This window comes from Centruroides vittatus, unplaced genomic scaffold (genome assembly GCF_030686945.1).
Source record: "Centruroides vittatus isolate TY-2023 unplaced genomic scaffold, ASM3068694v2 scaffold_149, whole genome shotgun sequence".
NCBI lineage: Eukaryota > Metazoa > Arthropoda > Arachnida > Scorpiones > Buthidae > Centruroides > Centruroides vittatus.
The window spans coordinates 3402257-3416666 of NW_027122681.1; the positions used below are offsets into that span (position 1 = coordinate 3402257).

Below are 14410 nucleotides of genomic sequence, written 5' to 3' on the forward strand. Positions count from 1 at the left end.
ATTCTGAAGAAACTTCCACTCCCGATCCCTTAAAGGGGCCATTAGTCGAGGAATTTATATCAGGCGTTCCTCTTGAAATACCCGATTCATACGACGAGGAAATGAGTAGAGCTGAAGCGATTCCTCTTCACAACCATTATTACAAAGAACAGTTATTTCTCAATTCTAGAAATGAAATCGCTAACCGGATTAGTAAGTTCGAATGTAAATATTGAAATAGTTTAAAATAATATCTTATATTTCTTATTTATACGATTGTTATAATTTAAAATTTATACAGATAAAGATGTAAAATGTCGGAAACGCCAACAGAATGACGAGAAGAAATATATATTTGAAGTTCGGACTAAACGTATAAGCAAAAAGCCCAAACCGAAATTAGATTATGAACATTCCGTAACAGACACTTCTGTTCGATGTTGTTCTCTGTCCGATTTATTACCGTCATATGTGACACCGAAAATATCTGATAAACCGGAAACCGATCCGAAATTAAACAAAAGACTAAAAACGGTTCCGAAAAAAGGGAAGGGAGTCATTGAAGGTTTTATTTTAAATGAACCCAAAAAAGATGAAAACGTCTACGCCCACGAGAACAAAATGATTCTCGAAACAAACGAGCAAAGTCGATACGTCCAAACAATTCCGGAAAAATTAAGCATTCGGAGTAAAGAATGGACGAGATCGCATCCTCGAAGAGGAAACCAAGAGGAAGATTTTAAATCAAAAAGACTGAATAATGTTTACGAATCGTTAAATCTGTCGAGAATTCGCGAGGGCCCTCAGCCAGAACCTAAAACTTATGCTATGGCCGAGCAAGATTCTGCAAATAGATACGAGAAATCTAGGCGTAAACCATACATTTCGACAGATCCGCCATTTCTGAAAGTCGGCAGCGATAAATGTGTTCTTATGGCTAGACAAAGAAGAGAACAAAAATCAGAAAACAAATATCCGATTTTCTACCACGTCAAACGTTAAACCTAAAATTAGGAAATGAATCATTATCAATTATTACGTGATTTGATAATTTAAGTTGAAATACCGTATATCATTTTTTAAAAATTTCTGTAAAATAAATAAGTCAGAGTAAATATTTAAATTTCAATTACTTTTCGTTGCAGTTTTCTTTACACTCTTTGAATTACAGCTTGTCACAATGCCGGCTGTAATTATTCATTTATTTCATTTACAATATAGACTTTCATTTCAGTAGTGTCTTGCCCCGTACACCATACCTTACCTGTTACCAATGGAATCATACCGGTCATCCAACTAACTCCGTTCAGGAGGAAAGCCAAATCAGACTAATATTTATCAAATCAAATCAGATACATATATCCCAAAATCCGGAACAACTCTTGTCCCGAGCATTTCAAATAAAGGATTCTCGATCTGTATAAGAAAGACAATAAAAAAGAAATCATTGCGAATCTGGTGGCCATCGTTTCTACTGTCACCTATGACACTTAACTATAACATTCTAACCATGTGTTGATCGTATAGATATTTTAAGCCGAAACCCGTCATATCCCACCTGATGTCAGAAATGCCCCAGGCGTAACTATGATTTCCACTCATAATTTCTGTGAATATCATGTGAGGATTTGTTTCAAATAATTGGTTTGATTGTGTAACTAGTTACAGTTACAGAGTAACAGCCGATGGATATAGTCATATGCTAGTATATAGAATTTCGAAAATGTGTGGAAAATGCCTGACGATAGATTAGATATCATGTTGTATGCCTTATGTGTAGCATATGCAATGCAAAGTCCAATATAATTAATATGATGAATTAACTCGACAGTGTTAGAGCCCGTATATATGTCGCTTATAGGAAACAATGGAGATTTTCAGAGTTGTGTAGAAAATTTCAGACGGAAGTTGGCATATCACAATGATGAAATGCCTGATATTAAAGCGTGCATTCAGTAATGTATCAATGAAAATTCAAAATGCGGCTGTTTTCGTCGTGTATACAATTACAGTTACTGATATACTCGGTGAAATATTTAATACATAGTAAAATGTGCATCGGAAATTAGACAATAATTTTAAAGAGAATGGAGTATCAGCCTGTATACCAGTATATGACGAGGCGTTATAGCGTGAGTGGCTGCGACTGTCCGATTTAAAATCTCTATACGATCAACACATGGTTAGAATGTCACAATTAAGTGTCAAAGGTGACAGTAGAAACGGTGGCCACCGGATTCGGTACAGTAAAATGACAACCATGTACTGTAAAATTTCGACCGCAGTAAATCAAATAACGAACCATTGAACAAACTGAAATCTTAACATATAAAATTCTAACATGTTAACACGTGGTAAAAATAAATAAATCTATTTGTAACGCTGTATTTATATCAAAGTTTGCTTTACAAAAAGTGATTATAGATTATATAATACTAGCAGACCCGGCCACGCGTTGTTGTGGCTCAAAATGTATCTATTATAAATGTATGAAACTTCCCCCGTGGGGGGAATTTTAAGAAATCCCTTCTTAGTGTACATTCTCTTGACGAACCCTATTAAAACGCAATCAAAAACGCAAAAAACCGCATCTAAAATAGTATAAATAGAAGCCGAGTTCTTCATGGTAAGCCTTAATCCCGTCCATCTCCCCCAGTGGGTGGGGAATTTCGACATGTATATTATATAAAAACACGTGTGTATTCGAATGCAACGTTGTGTCAAAATTTCAAAGGAATCGGTGAAGAACTTTCGGAGATTAGCGGCTAGGAACAAACGCACATTACATTATTATTTATATAGATTAACATCTCAAATTAAATAAATGCCTTCAATACTTGTTAATGCAGGGGTTCCAACTTGTGTTCCACAGAACACTAATAAAAATTTGGGATTCCACAATAAAACTGTTCAGTTTACTGATGTATGAACATGCCAATGCAGATTGGGATACGAGGTGTTCTAGTCTCAGATCCGAGACTAAACAAGTGCTAAAGTTATTTACAACTTTATAAACAGCGAAGAGTAATTTATCGGTAATGGAACGAACCGAAATCGCGATATAATGTTTGACAAGGTAACGGAAATCATAAAAACAGTAAAACATACTCTAAAACTATAAAATCATAACCTTAAAAAGGACCCAACATATACATAAAAATACAATCGTTAAATCTGCTTAATTTGAAATTTGAAAATTCAAAAACATCTAACACTTTTTATTAAGGCTTCTACATCCCAAACCGAAAAGGGTTCCGTGACAAAAATAAGTCGGGAACCTCCGGGTTAACGTAAGCACGAATATAATTTATAATTATATAAAATAAAGGTTAATGTTACCTATGGTTCCAAGATGGCGGCTCGTTTCTGATTCCAGCAAACGGAAGACAGGAAACAATGGGGACGCACGTTTTCCTAACCTAACCTATTCTAATAAATTACCATAATTATCAGCAACCAAATTATTAGAATAGGTTAGGTTAGGTTAGAACGTGCGTCCCACTGTTTCCTTGCTGGAATTAGAGACGAGCCGCCATCTTGGCTACCTAAGGTAACATTAAACGGGGGTTACCTGTGGTTTACTTTTCTGAATTTTTAAATAAAGTTTATTAGTATTTATATTCTTACTTTTTTTAAACTATCTTGGCTTTTATTTAAATTATTTTTTTCATTATTCAATTTTTCTTTCATCGGTAAAATATTATATTATTTAAATATTAACCAAAAAGGTAAATTAAACAATTAATTTTTTAAGGTAATATTTTTTTTATAACTCTTTCCACCCTGTGGGCACTAAGAGGCCTTCTTATAACAAGCCCATTATGGGTTCGGACAGGCCCACAATGGGGCGGTCGGGTGGTGAGGGACGGGGAGCGACATATCCGGACGGACCACCCCCCGAAAAATTCCTGGGGATTTTTCGACCCGTCCGGATTCGATCCCGGGTCTCCCAGAGTGTAGTAGATTTAAGTAATATGAATAAATAAAAATAAAAACAAAAACAATAATCTTCTATAAGTAGTAGATATTAATGGTGCGGTTTCTTTATATTGTTTAAATATCAATTTCTTTAAAAACAAGCTTTTCTTTTCTTAAAATTAATTGATTTAACTTCACAGTTAGCTCAACCGTTGTTATTTTGTCTGTACCGCATTTTATCAGAGACAAAGACTATTGGGGTTTATCCTCATCATTCTTTATTCCACTATGCATTTCGGGTGCAATCTTTTTTGTCTATTTTGCACCCCTCATCAGGGTTACATTTCTACAATTGGTAGAGAACATATTTATTATATTGATTATTGTAGTTGAATTTTTTATACAAGTTATATAAAATTATTACAATTTTTTGTACATGTCACGAGAAATTATTACAAATTATTTAGATTAATTTATCACAAATTAGAATTATTACAAGAGATTATTACAAATTGCGTTATTATTAATATTATAGTGAACTAACCTTTTTTTTAATAACATTTAGACATTCTGTTACGAGATGTTTGTTGATGTTTCTGTCCCCTAAGGCATTTCTAACGGTCCTTCTTTCAGTTTATTTGTTTTTCTTAAGTCCCTCCCATTTCCTCCCACACTACATCTATCTCCGTGCCATTGTTTGAGTTTATAGTGTTGTTTTTATTAACTATTGCGATGTGTTCTTTGAATTTTCGTAAATAGTTGTCCTTGTCTTTGTGGATTATTTTTACGCTTTTTTTTATCGATTGTGCATCCGAATTTGCTGCAGTGATTAGTCCATGGTGATTGGTTATATTTGAGTCTGATTGCTGCTTCGTGTTCTTTTATTCTGGTTTTTAGTTGTCTTCCTGTTTCTCCTATGTATATTACTGGTTTTTTGCATGTACTGTACATTTTATTTCATACACCACTCCCGCTTTATCTAGTTCGTCGTTATTTTTAATTTTATTTCTTAGTTTGGCTGCTATTACAATATCATTTTTTCTGAAGACCTTTCTATATTTTTCATATGTGCCTTTAATATAGGGGAAAGACGTATATGTAATATTCTCATTGTTATTTTTGACATTGAATCTGTCTTTTATAAATTCAGTTATCCATTTTTTTTAATAATCTGTTTGGGTAATCGTTTAAAATAAAAGTATTTATTAGATCTTTTTTTTTTTTTTTTTTTTCTCTGTCTTTAACCTTAGATGTTCTGTTCCATATTTTAGATAATGCTGTTACAGTATAAAGTTATTTCTTTTAATAGTTATGAGCCAATACGATTTATAGTTAAGGATTTTGTCTACATTGTTGCTCTTTTTGTATGGTATTATGTTGATGATGTTTCTTTTCCTGGTTATAGTTATGTCTAGATAATTTATTGCTTTTTTACTTTCAGTTTCACTTTTAAATTTTATTGTATTGCTTAGTGTGTTCGCATAGTTGTATACTATATTTTCATTGGTTATTGCCTTGTCGTATATTATTATTATATCATCTACATATCTAGCTATAAAAACTATCCCATTTGTGTTTGCTAATTTTTTATCTATTTCTGTCATGCATATTTCGGCGAGTTTTGGTCCGATTATTGTTCCCATACTAATGCCATTTTTTTGTCTATATATTTTTTCCTCTATATAGTAGTAATTATTGTAAAAACTGTATTTTATTAGTTCTAGTAGCCAGTTATGGGGTATACTATAGATTACTCCCTATGGAATTTCGTGTGTTTGGGTATATATCTGAACTCAGGGGACCGAGACGAGTTCAACGATACTCTACTTTTGGACCGGAGACGAAAAATAATAAAGTTATCATACTTTTTTCCGGCGATCGCGCGATGATAGGGAGTCGCGTCGCTCTCGGCCTCGCTATCGCGATCGGGAGTCCCGTTGCTTGCCGTTAAAATTGCTTTTAGTAGACGTTTCCCCCTTGTTTTACTTTGTTCAAGAACTACCGTGAATCTCTCACTAGTTTAGCACATGGCGGCGTGTGGTGGCGCCCATACGAGAGGTCAGTCGGGCCGCCATGTTCGCTGCCATAAGTAAGATTAACCGAAATGGCGATCGCGCGATGATCGGAAGTCGCGTCACTCTCTCCGCTCTCGTATCGCGTGTTTAACCCTCCGGGAGATGACCGTAGTCTGACGTCACGGTTTGCAGACTTTACTGCAAGATGGCAATACTAGCAACTACGGTGCCGTCTGCATGAGAGCATTAAAAAAATATGGTAACTTAAAAAGTGTGATAACTTTTTTATTTTTCGTCTCCGGTCCAAAAATAGGGTACCGTTGAACCCGTCTCGGTCCCCTGAGTTCAAATATATAATCAAAGTCCTGAAATTCCATAGGGAGTAATCTATAGTACACCCCAGTTATGTATGTCTATCTTGCGTAGGCTTTTCTCAATGAGTTGCCATTTTATTGATGGGTACATAGAAATTATGTCCAAACTTAGTAACCTGTATGTTGGTTTCATTTTAACAGTCATCAGGTTTCTTATTAATTCGTCGGTGTTTTTTATAGAGTAAGTTGAGTATGGGACTATTTTTAGTTTTTCTTTATGAATAATTCTAGGTTAGATAATATTGTGTTTTTAAAATCTACAAGTGGTCTACATATATCGCCTGGTTTGTGTGTTTTAAGTCGAATTTTAAGTTGCGGTTTTCTAATGTCTTTGTAGTTGAATATTTGTTTCTTTTTCCACTGGTGTTATCAGGGCCGGATTTACATAAGGGCATTTGGGGCCTGTGCCCAGGGCCCCCACAAAATAGGGGCCCCCACAAAACTAAAAAAAAAAAATATGTTTAAACATAATTTTTTTTCTATTACCGCGACAGCCTAGTGTGGCCTAATCATGAGAGCAACAGGCAGAGAAAACCAAACCCGGGAAAAAACCTAGGAAACATCGGAAAAGTTCGGGAAAAAATTTCACATAGGTATTTTTCAGTTAGATTAAAATAATTAGTTTTACACAATAAAATATATGTATGTTTACAATAACCTTATTTTGAAATGAAATTTACAACTTCCTAGTTCAAATCTAATTGAAAATACAGTATTTTGTGTAAATTTTCTAAATCATCAAATTTGCCTACTCTTAAAGAGGGGACCCCACCGAATTTGTGCCCAGGGCCCCTGGATTGGTAAATCCGGCCCTGGGTGTTATCTTTTTTTGTTTATATAGTTTTGTAATTTCTTTTCCCATCCATTTTTTATTTCATCTTTTGGGTCTTCGGTTAGTTCAACAAAGTCATCTGTTAGGACTATTTCTGATTTTTTCTTTTTTTCCCATTCTTTATTAACAATGATAATTTGGTTGGTTTTGTCAGCTTTGATTAGGTTTAAGTTATTTTTCTTTAAATAATTTTTTAATATTATGCATTTTTTTGAGTAATCTTTTCCTCCCCTATCTCTTAGCATTTTTTCACCTAGATTAGTGCTGTTTTCTAGTCTTTTCATGTCATTTTTTATTTGGTGTTTTAGATTGCTCCTGTCCCGTATTTTTAACTGATTTATTGCTTTATCGATTTCGGACACTGTATTGATTGCTTTATCGTTTAGTGGCATATTGTATTCTAGACCTAGTTTCAGTATGTATGTTATGTTTTCCGGTATGCTTTTAGTTGTTTTATTGACTATTAAGTATTTTTGATCTAATATTAAAGAACACAGTAAAATAAACGTATATCTAATTGTGCCTCCTGAAGATCCTCTTGAGAATAACCATTTTACACACGTACAACATAAAAATCACCACTTAAAAGTAAGCATTTTAAATAATTTAGAACATACTTAAATTAAAATAATTAAAGAAAAGTAATTGTATATAAGTAATCTTTATAACTCTAAATCCTTGACACCTTATGTACAACAATAAAAAAAATATAATAGAATAACTCAAAATTTCTATATTTATTTCAGCTATTTTAACATATATTTATTAAAATAATTTAAATTAATATTTGAAACAGTAAGCGGTAAACAATAAACAAATTGGTAACTTGAAATCCTGGTGTTCCCCCGGAGTAAGACCATTTCACAATAAGCAAACATAATAAAATTCTGGCGGCTTTCATCTTCGACTAATCAGTTTTACCATTATTATACGACTTGAATGTCTAGAATGAGACACTCATTCGCTTATTTTTTCCACGTCACGAAGTAGACAAGTACTGTACATTGAACTTGTTTACATCGTACCATTGTCTCTAATTTATTAATTTAAAGTAAAAATGTTCTCGTTTAAATTCCTAAAAAATGATTCATTAATTACTACGTTACCAAACACCAAATTCGACAGGTGAAATATAAAATATTAAATTTTCCATAATCCAAAGTTATCTAGATTCGAAGAGTCAACGTTCCTATAATAAATAAATCAATAAATTGATATGCTCTATTTTACACTTGTCATATACTAAAATTAAAAATCAAGACGTCATTTAGAAGATTATCTAAAACAATCGACAGAAAAATTCCTAAAAGTTGTTAAAAATCCATAAAAATTTCCGCTAAATAACGCCGAATTTCTTATAAAAACAATTTAAAAACTAGTTTTAAATGTTTCGCGGTAAGAATTGAGCTATTCTTTGTTTAAAAAACCTTAATCGCAATGTACTAATATCAAAGTCGTATATTATGTAAATACAGTATGTATTTTTCAGTCGTAATCCCTCGTACGTACTGTACTTACATGCTTTTACGTCGATGAATGAGCTCTTACATACATAATGATTTTACATTAATTTTACGTAAATGAATAAAAGACCAAATTTTCTTTCATAATTTCATTTCTCAACAAACCACTTGTATTAATTTGTGGTATCGTCGCCAAAAGACGTTTCATAAAGTAATTTTTATTTCTTTTTTATACAGGGAAAGCCTCCAATAAGAATCAGTGTATGTCAGTGAAGTTTTGTGTATTTTATTCATGGTCAATAAGGACTGAAACGACAGAGAGGAAAGACAAAATATAATTTGTATTCTTAAAAATACTTTTACTGTCTAAGTTACCGTCGGCCATTTTTCATAATGTATTCTTATATACTTTATCCTTACTTGTACATATTCAACCGTTACAAATACGACATAATTATTTCTAATATACTTGTACATCGAACACTTATCGAACGCTTAACGAAAAAAATTCAACACACAAACTACAAGAAATAATTGAAGTAAATTAAACTTTATTTACAATGATCAGTCTAAACCATTTAAACATGAAATTAAATATAAAATAATTATAAGTAAAACTAACAAAATCAAATAACAAATTCTTTCAAAGTATTGCTTTTGAATATGTTCATTCATCAGTCAAGAATGGACTAATTATGGCCACGGGACTCCATCAAAATACACGTGTGTACCGATGTCTGTTTCCGAAAGACGATTATTTGGGTCCTAAAATGATCAAGAAGAATAATTAGCTGTGGTAATATTACTGGAGAAATATTTTTATCTCTGAATAAATGCATTAAAATCCCCAGTAATAAGTCAATAGCAAAAAGTTATTTAACATGATTAAATAAGTGCAAACACATTCACAACTTATCGTAGAAAATGCGATAAACATAATTAGTGTTAATAAACAAACGTTTCTCTCATTAACTACATAAAGTTTATGAAATTCTCTCATAAAACATCGTAAAAAGGCCGATGTAATATTCAATGCTCGAGGAGTAATGATAAGTATTGTAAACAAGGATTACGTCACACGACGAAACTCAATGAGTTAAGTAAAATGAAGTATAAACTTACTCTCTGTAACAAATCGTCGATTATGAGTTTTGCATCCGTCGACAGTAGCAAATGACTCGGATACACTAAGTCCATGTTTTGGGCAACTGAAAAGGCATTTTTATATTTATCATTGTTCTTTTATTGTGGATAAATTCGATATTATACTCGCTTACTGTTTATCATGTCGATAAGAGAAAATGTACTGATTTCAACCTGCATTTTTTCTAAGTAAATGTCCAGTGGGGTCTTTCCGATTAACATTTCGTATAATACGGTTCCAAATGACCACCAATCGCAGTAAGCGTCTAAAAATAATATATTGATTACACGAGTGCGAACAAAATGAGGTTATTAAATTCGAATAGAACACCTTACCATATGGCATTCCCTGAAGAATTTCTGGACAGAGATAGAACAAAGTCCCGCAAAATTCGTTCGGGTTTGGTTCGAACTGACAAAAAGAAAATCAATCAATAAGAATTCTCTAGTTTAACGAAAACTAGGCTATTGCCGTACACACTACTTACTGTGCAGAGACCGAAATCGATTAATTGGGCTCCTTTGGTCTTGTCAAGCATGATGTTACTGGAGCTTATGTCTCTATGAATTATTCCTGTCGAAGAGAGAAAGAAATTTTCTCATACACTGCCATTAGTTGACGAAATGAATGAATAAATAGATTTATAAAGTTACCTTTATTGTGAATAAACATAATGGCCGAAGCCACTTGCGAAGCAATCAATTTGGCTTGGATTTCTCCAAGGCGGCCATTAGTTTCTAAATAATTAGTCAAGTCCGGTCCGTCCACGTAGTCGGAGACGAAACAGAAACTAAAATAGAGAGTTATTAGTCCATACAACCATAATGTATTTAATATTAGCAAATAATTAGAATGGAAAGGGTTAAAATTTACCTCGTATTGGTTTTGAAGCAACCAAATAAAGTAACAACATGGGGATGGCTGGATGAGGATGCCCATGCTTCTAATTCTCTCTTTACTTCGCGCCTCTGTAAATAAAGAAATTGTTTTTAATATATACTAAATACAAATGAAGAATATTCTGTAGACATTTCTAATTAGTATTTATAGAAGAACAATTTCTGCTTTCTTCGTGCGACATCAATACGTATAGTTTTGGAAGTGTTAATAAATAACAAGATTTTAAATAATGTGATTTTAAAACGTAAAATAAATATTTTCTGCTAAAATCATATAATGGTTTATTATTGAATTAGATCCACTTTATTAACTTCGGGTATTTATTTTTTAGCCACGAGAAAACGAAGGATATCGCAAATAATGCTAAGAACGTACTTGTAGACGAAACCGCTTCTTCTTCTCCATCGTTTTTATGGCCACTCGTTCATTGGAAGTTTTACATAGAGACAAATGAACGGTTCCGAAATTGCCTTTTCCAATTTCTTTGAATTCAAAATCCTCGGTAACATTTTGATTAAATTTTTCGAGTTCAATTTTAGAATTTCTTTCCAGGTTATTTCCCAATTCACATTTCTAGAGTGATGGAGTTGTTCAATTGTATAATTAGTTAATTGAAGGGCGACAGAAAGAACGACGTCTTACCTGAGAATCGGAAATGTCGTCCGACATGCAACAAAAGAATTTGCAGAATGCATTTCTGCAGAATTCTGTAAATTTTTTTCTTTTTCTTGGGTTTCGTTTCTTGGAATTGCGACTCCTTTTTCTTGAAAGGGTGACACTTCGTTTCAAGAAACTTATCGTCAATCTAAGAAAAGCGAAAAACAAAAACTGTTGTTGAATGTGGCATTATCGGAAGAATATTTATAAAATCATAAAAAATCGTTATTAACTGAATCTTAGTAAGAAATGTGTTTGATTTTTGTATAGAGAGAGTAACGACTTACATTTATAGGATAATTTTTATCCTGCCGACCATTTGGCTCGGCCTTTTCTTCTCTCCTGTAAAGAAATTTGATTATTTCGTAATTGATATTAAATAAATCGTAATTGTAAATGTAATTAACGACGGAATTTACTTTTTTCTCTTCTCTCTCTCACTCCACATTCGCAAAACGAACTTTCGAACACAGCGCATAATTATCGCCAAGCTATTTAAACAATAGAATATTGTCAAATGCGGCGTATTGTTAGCAATTGTTGTAGTTCATTGTTATGAAGTTACACTTCGTATTAAACCACGTGACTAAATATCTGAAATTCATCACCTCAAATTATTAATGTCTTGCCCTTGTAAATCAAACTTTGCTGCTAGCAATAGAGCCGTACCACTTATCTATCTCTTTTCGGGGATTATTTTTGAATTAAAATAACATCACTTCCGATTTGCAAACCTAAGTTTATATATATTAATAGTTAATCGGGCTCTTGCTCTTAAGATTTCCATATTCGGTCTCGGATTTCATCTATTTAATTCAGTTTTCGAGATTAATTAAGGAAGGACAGTCGGACATCACACGGACAGACTACAGTGGAGATTTATACCTTTATAACAGCCAGTAATTAATGCTTCGGATCATCACCGTGATGATTAATTAACTTACTTTCCCATCTTCTTTTTTCACTTGGCATTGGGTATCCGAACATTTTTTTTAGTTTCCGGTTTTTTCTTTTTTTTTTTTTATATACAGTAGAGCAGTGGTCCCCAACCCTATGCCCGCGGGCACCATGGCGCCCGCCAATCGTTTTACGTGTGCCCGCCACTGTGCGACCACACGTAAAACGATAAAAATAAAAATATTTCGGTTTTCAATAAAATGCTATGTAAAAGTTTTTTCACTTTGAATGATTAACCATTCAAAAGTAGAAATGGCGTCCAACACAGATGAAAGCACAAATCGAAATGAGACCGATCTCTTTTTCCCCTCCGCCAAATCTGCACCAATTCAATTTCCCATACCTGAAATGAAGTAAATCGGTCCGTTCTGAATACCATAAAATCAAAGTAGGGAAACGTGTAGGGCCCGTAACTTGGAGTGACCTAGAAATTTCAGCAGTCGTTAACTAAAAAAAAAAAAAAAGTCAACAGCCATCCGTGTGTCAGAAGTAATCTCCGCCACGCGATCTCTCGCACCATCTAGAAATATTCCTGGTTGACACCACGGTATCCGCACCGGGTGTCACCCATGCTAATGTCACATTATATAAGATTTGTTTAGAAGCAACTTATTTAAATGGGGCCCCAATTTAAATTTTGTCTAGGGCCCGCTAGAGGCTTAATCCGGCGCTGTTAACTATGTCCAAATATAAATTCACCTTGAAAAAATAAATGGTGCCCGTCGTCCAGCCGGTATTCTGGAATGTGCTCTTAGGTACAAAAAGGTTGGGGACCCCTGCAGTAGAGCATCGATTATCCGACTCAATTGGGGACAGGGGTTGGTCGGATAACTGAAAAGTCGGATAACCGAAAAGTATGAAAAAATACATTATTAGTATAGTGTATTAGGCCTGGTTTAAATACTAGCCTCCCTTTCACGGTCGAGCCAGTGCTGCCAGCTAAAACATGCAAAAATTTAACAAAAATAATATTGAAGTAGCCAAGACATAACCAAATATTGTAGCGCCACATCACTAGGGGACATTTGAATTTGCAAACTAGAACGCGGTCGGTTAATCGGGAGTCGGATAATCGATGCTCTACTGTATTTGCAATCGGTAAATTCTTTAGTTGGTTCTGTATTTCCTTGCAGTCTTCTTATTTGTCGTTTCAATATGAAAATCTTTTTTATTTTGAATTTTATTGTGGCTTTTATGATTTGTTTCTCGATCTCCCATATGTCTCTACGTTGTATGTTTGTTGAAATGGATTTGGGTAGGTTTAGCGTATTTAGTGTGGACTCTTCTCTTAAAAAACATTTAAAATATTGTATGTCTATTTTGCATCTTGACTGAAGTTTTCTTAAATACTGTAGTTTTGTCTCTTTTTTCCATAGCACTTATTATAATTATCTTCTATAAGTAGTAGATATTAATGGTGCGGTTTCTTTATATTGTTTAAATATCAATTTCTTTAAAAAAAAAAAAAAAAAAGATTGCACCCGAAATGCACAGTGGAATAAAGAATGACGAGGATAAAACCCAATAGTCTTTGTCTCAGATAAAATGTGGTACAGACAAAATAACAACGGTTGAGCTAACTGTGAAGTTAAATCAATTAATTTTAAGAAAAGAAAAGCTTTTTTTTAAAGAAATTGATATTTAAACAAAAACAAATAATAATAAACTTAATTGTTGAACTCAATTATTACTAAGTATTATTTAAGTACAAAATATCACATTTTCTTTGGTATCAAGTTAATAAAAAAAATAAACGAATAGCATTATTGAATTGATGTCGCGGGCCGCAAATAATTGTTTCGCGGGCCAGTCACGGCCCGCGGGCCGTATCTTTGACATGCCTGATGTAAAGTGTGATCGTGATTTTCCCGACTGCCAATTTAACAACAATACATCTATAAATTATATATTTTGGGTATACTATAGATTACTCCCTATGGAATTTCGTGTGTTTGGTATATATCTGAACTCAGGGGACCAAGACGAGTTCAACTATACTTTACTTTTGGACCGGAGACGAAAAATAAAAAAGTTTTCCGGCGATCGCGCGATGATAGGGAGTTGCTAAGTCGGCCTCGCTATCGCGATCGTGAGTCGCGTTCGGGCTTGCCGTTAAAATTGCCTTTAGACGTTTCCCCCTTTTTTACTTTGTTCAAGAACTACCGTAAATC

General features: G+C 33.5%; 1 protein-coding gene across 1 annotated transcript; it reads right to left on the reverse strand.

The window, feature by feature from the left end:
* Window positions 1–9254: 9254 nt before the first annotated feature.
* Window positions 9255–11294, reverse strand: LOC136987214 (serine/threonine-protein kinase Sgk1-like). The gene is made up of 9 exons (XM_067284903.1): window positions 11268–11294; window positions 11001–11198; window positions 10599–10693; window positions 10379–10515; window positions 10213–10298; window positions 10061–10136; window positions 9859–9990; window positions 9704–9789; window positions 9255–9346 (listed from the first exon to the last, which is right to left on the reverse strand). Exons 1-9 carry the CDS (start codon window positions 11292–11294, stop codon window positions 9275–9277), a joined length of 909 nt encoding a protein of 302 aa, XP_067141004.1. The 3' UTR covers window positions 9255–9274.
* Between the last annotated feature and the right edge of the window lie 3116 nt (window positions 11295–14410).

What these genes read in the sequence shown, in the direction of transcription:
- LOC136987214 (XM_067284903.1), bottom strand. Translation starts at nt 11,294, where the DNA reads ATGTCGGACGACATTTCCGATTCTCAG. An exon ending in AGAAGCGGTTTCGTCTACAA is followed by an intron (nt 10,694 to 11,000) that starts GTACGTTCTTAG and finishes CTTTATTTACAG; the next exon opens with AGGCGCGAAGTAAAGAGAGA. An exon ending in TCGACGATTTGTTACAGAGA is followed by an intron (nt 9,347 to 9,703) that starts GTAAGTTTATAC and finishes TGATCATTTTAG; the next exon opens with GACCCAAATAATCGTCTTTC.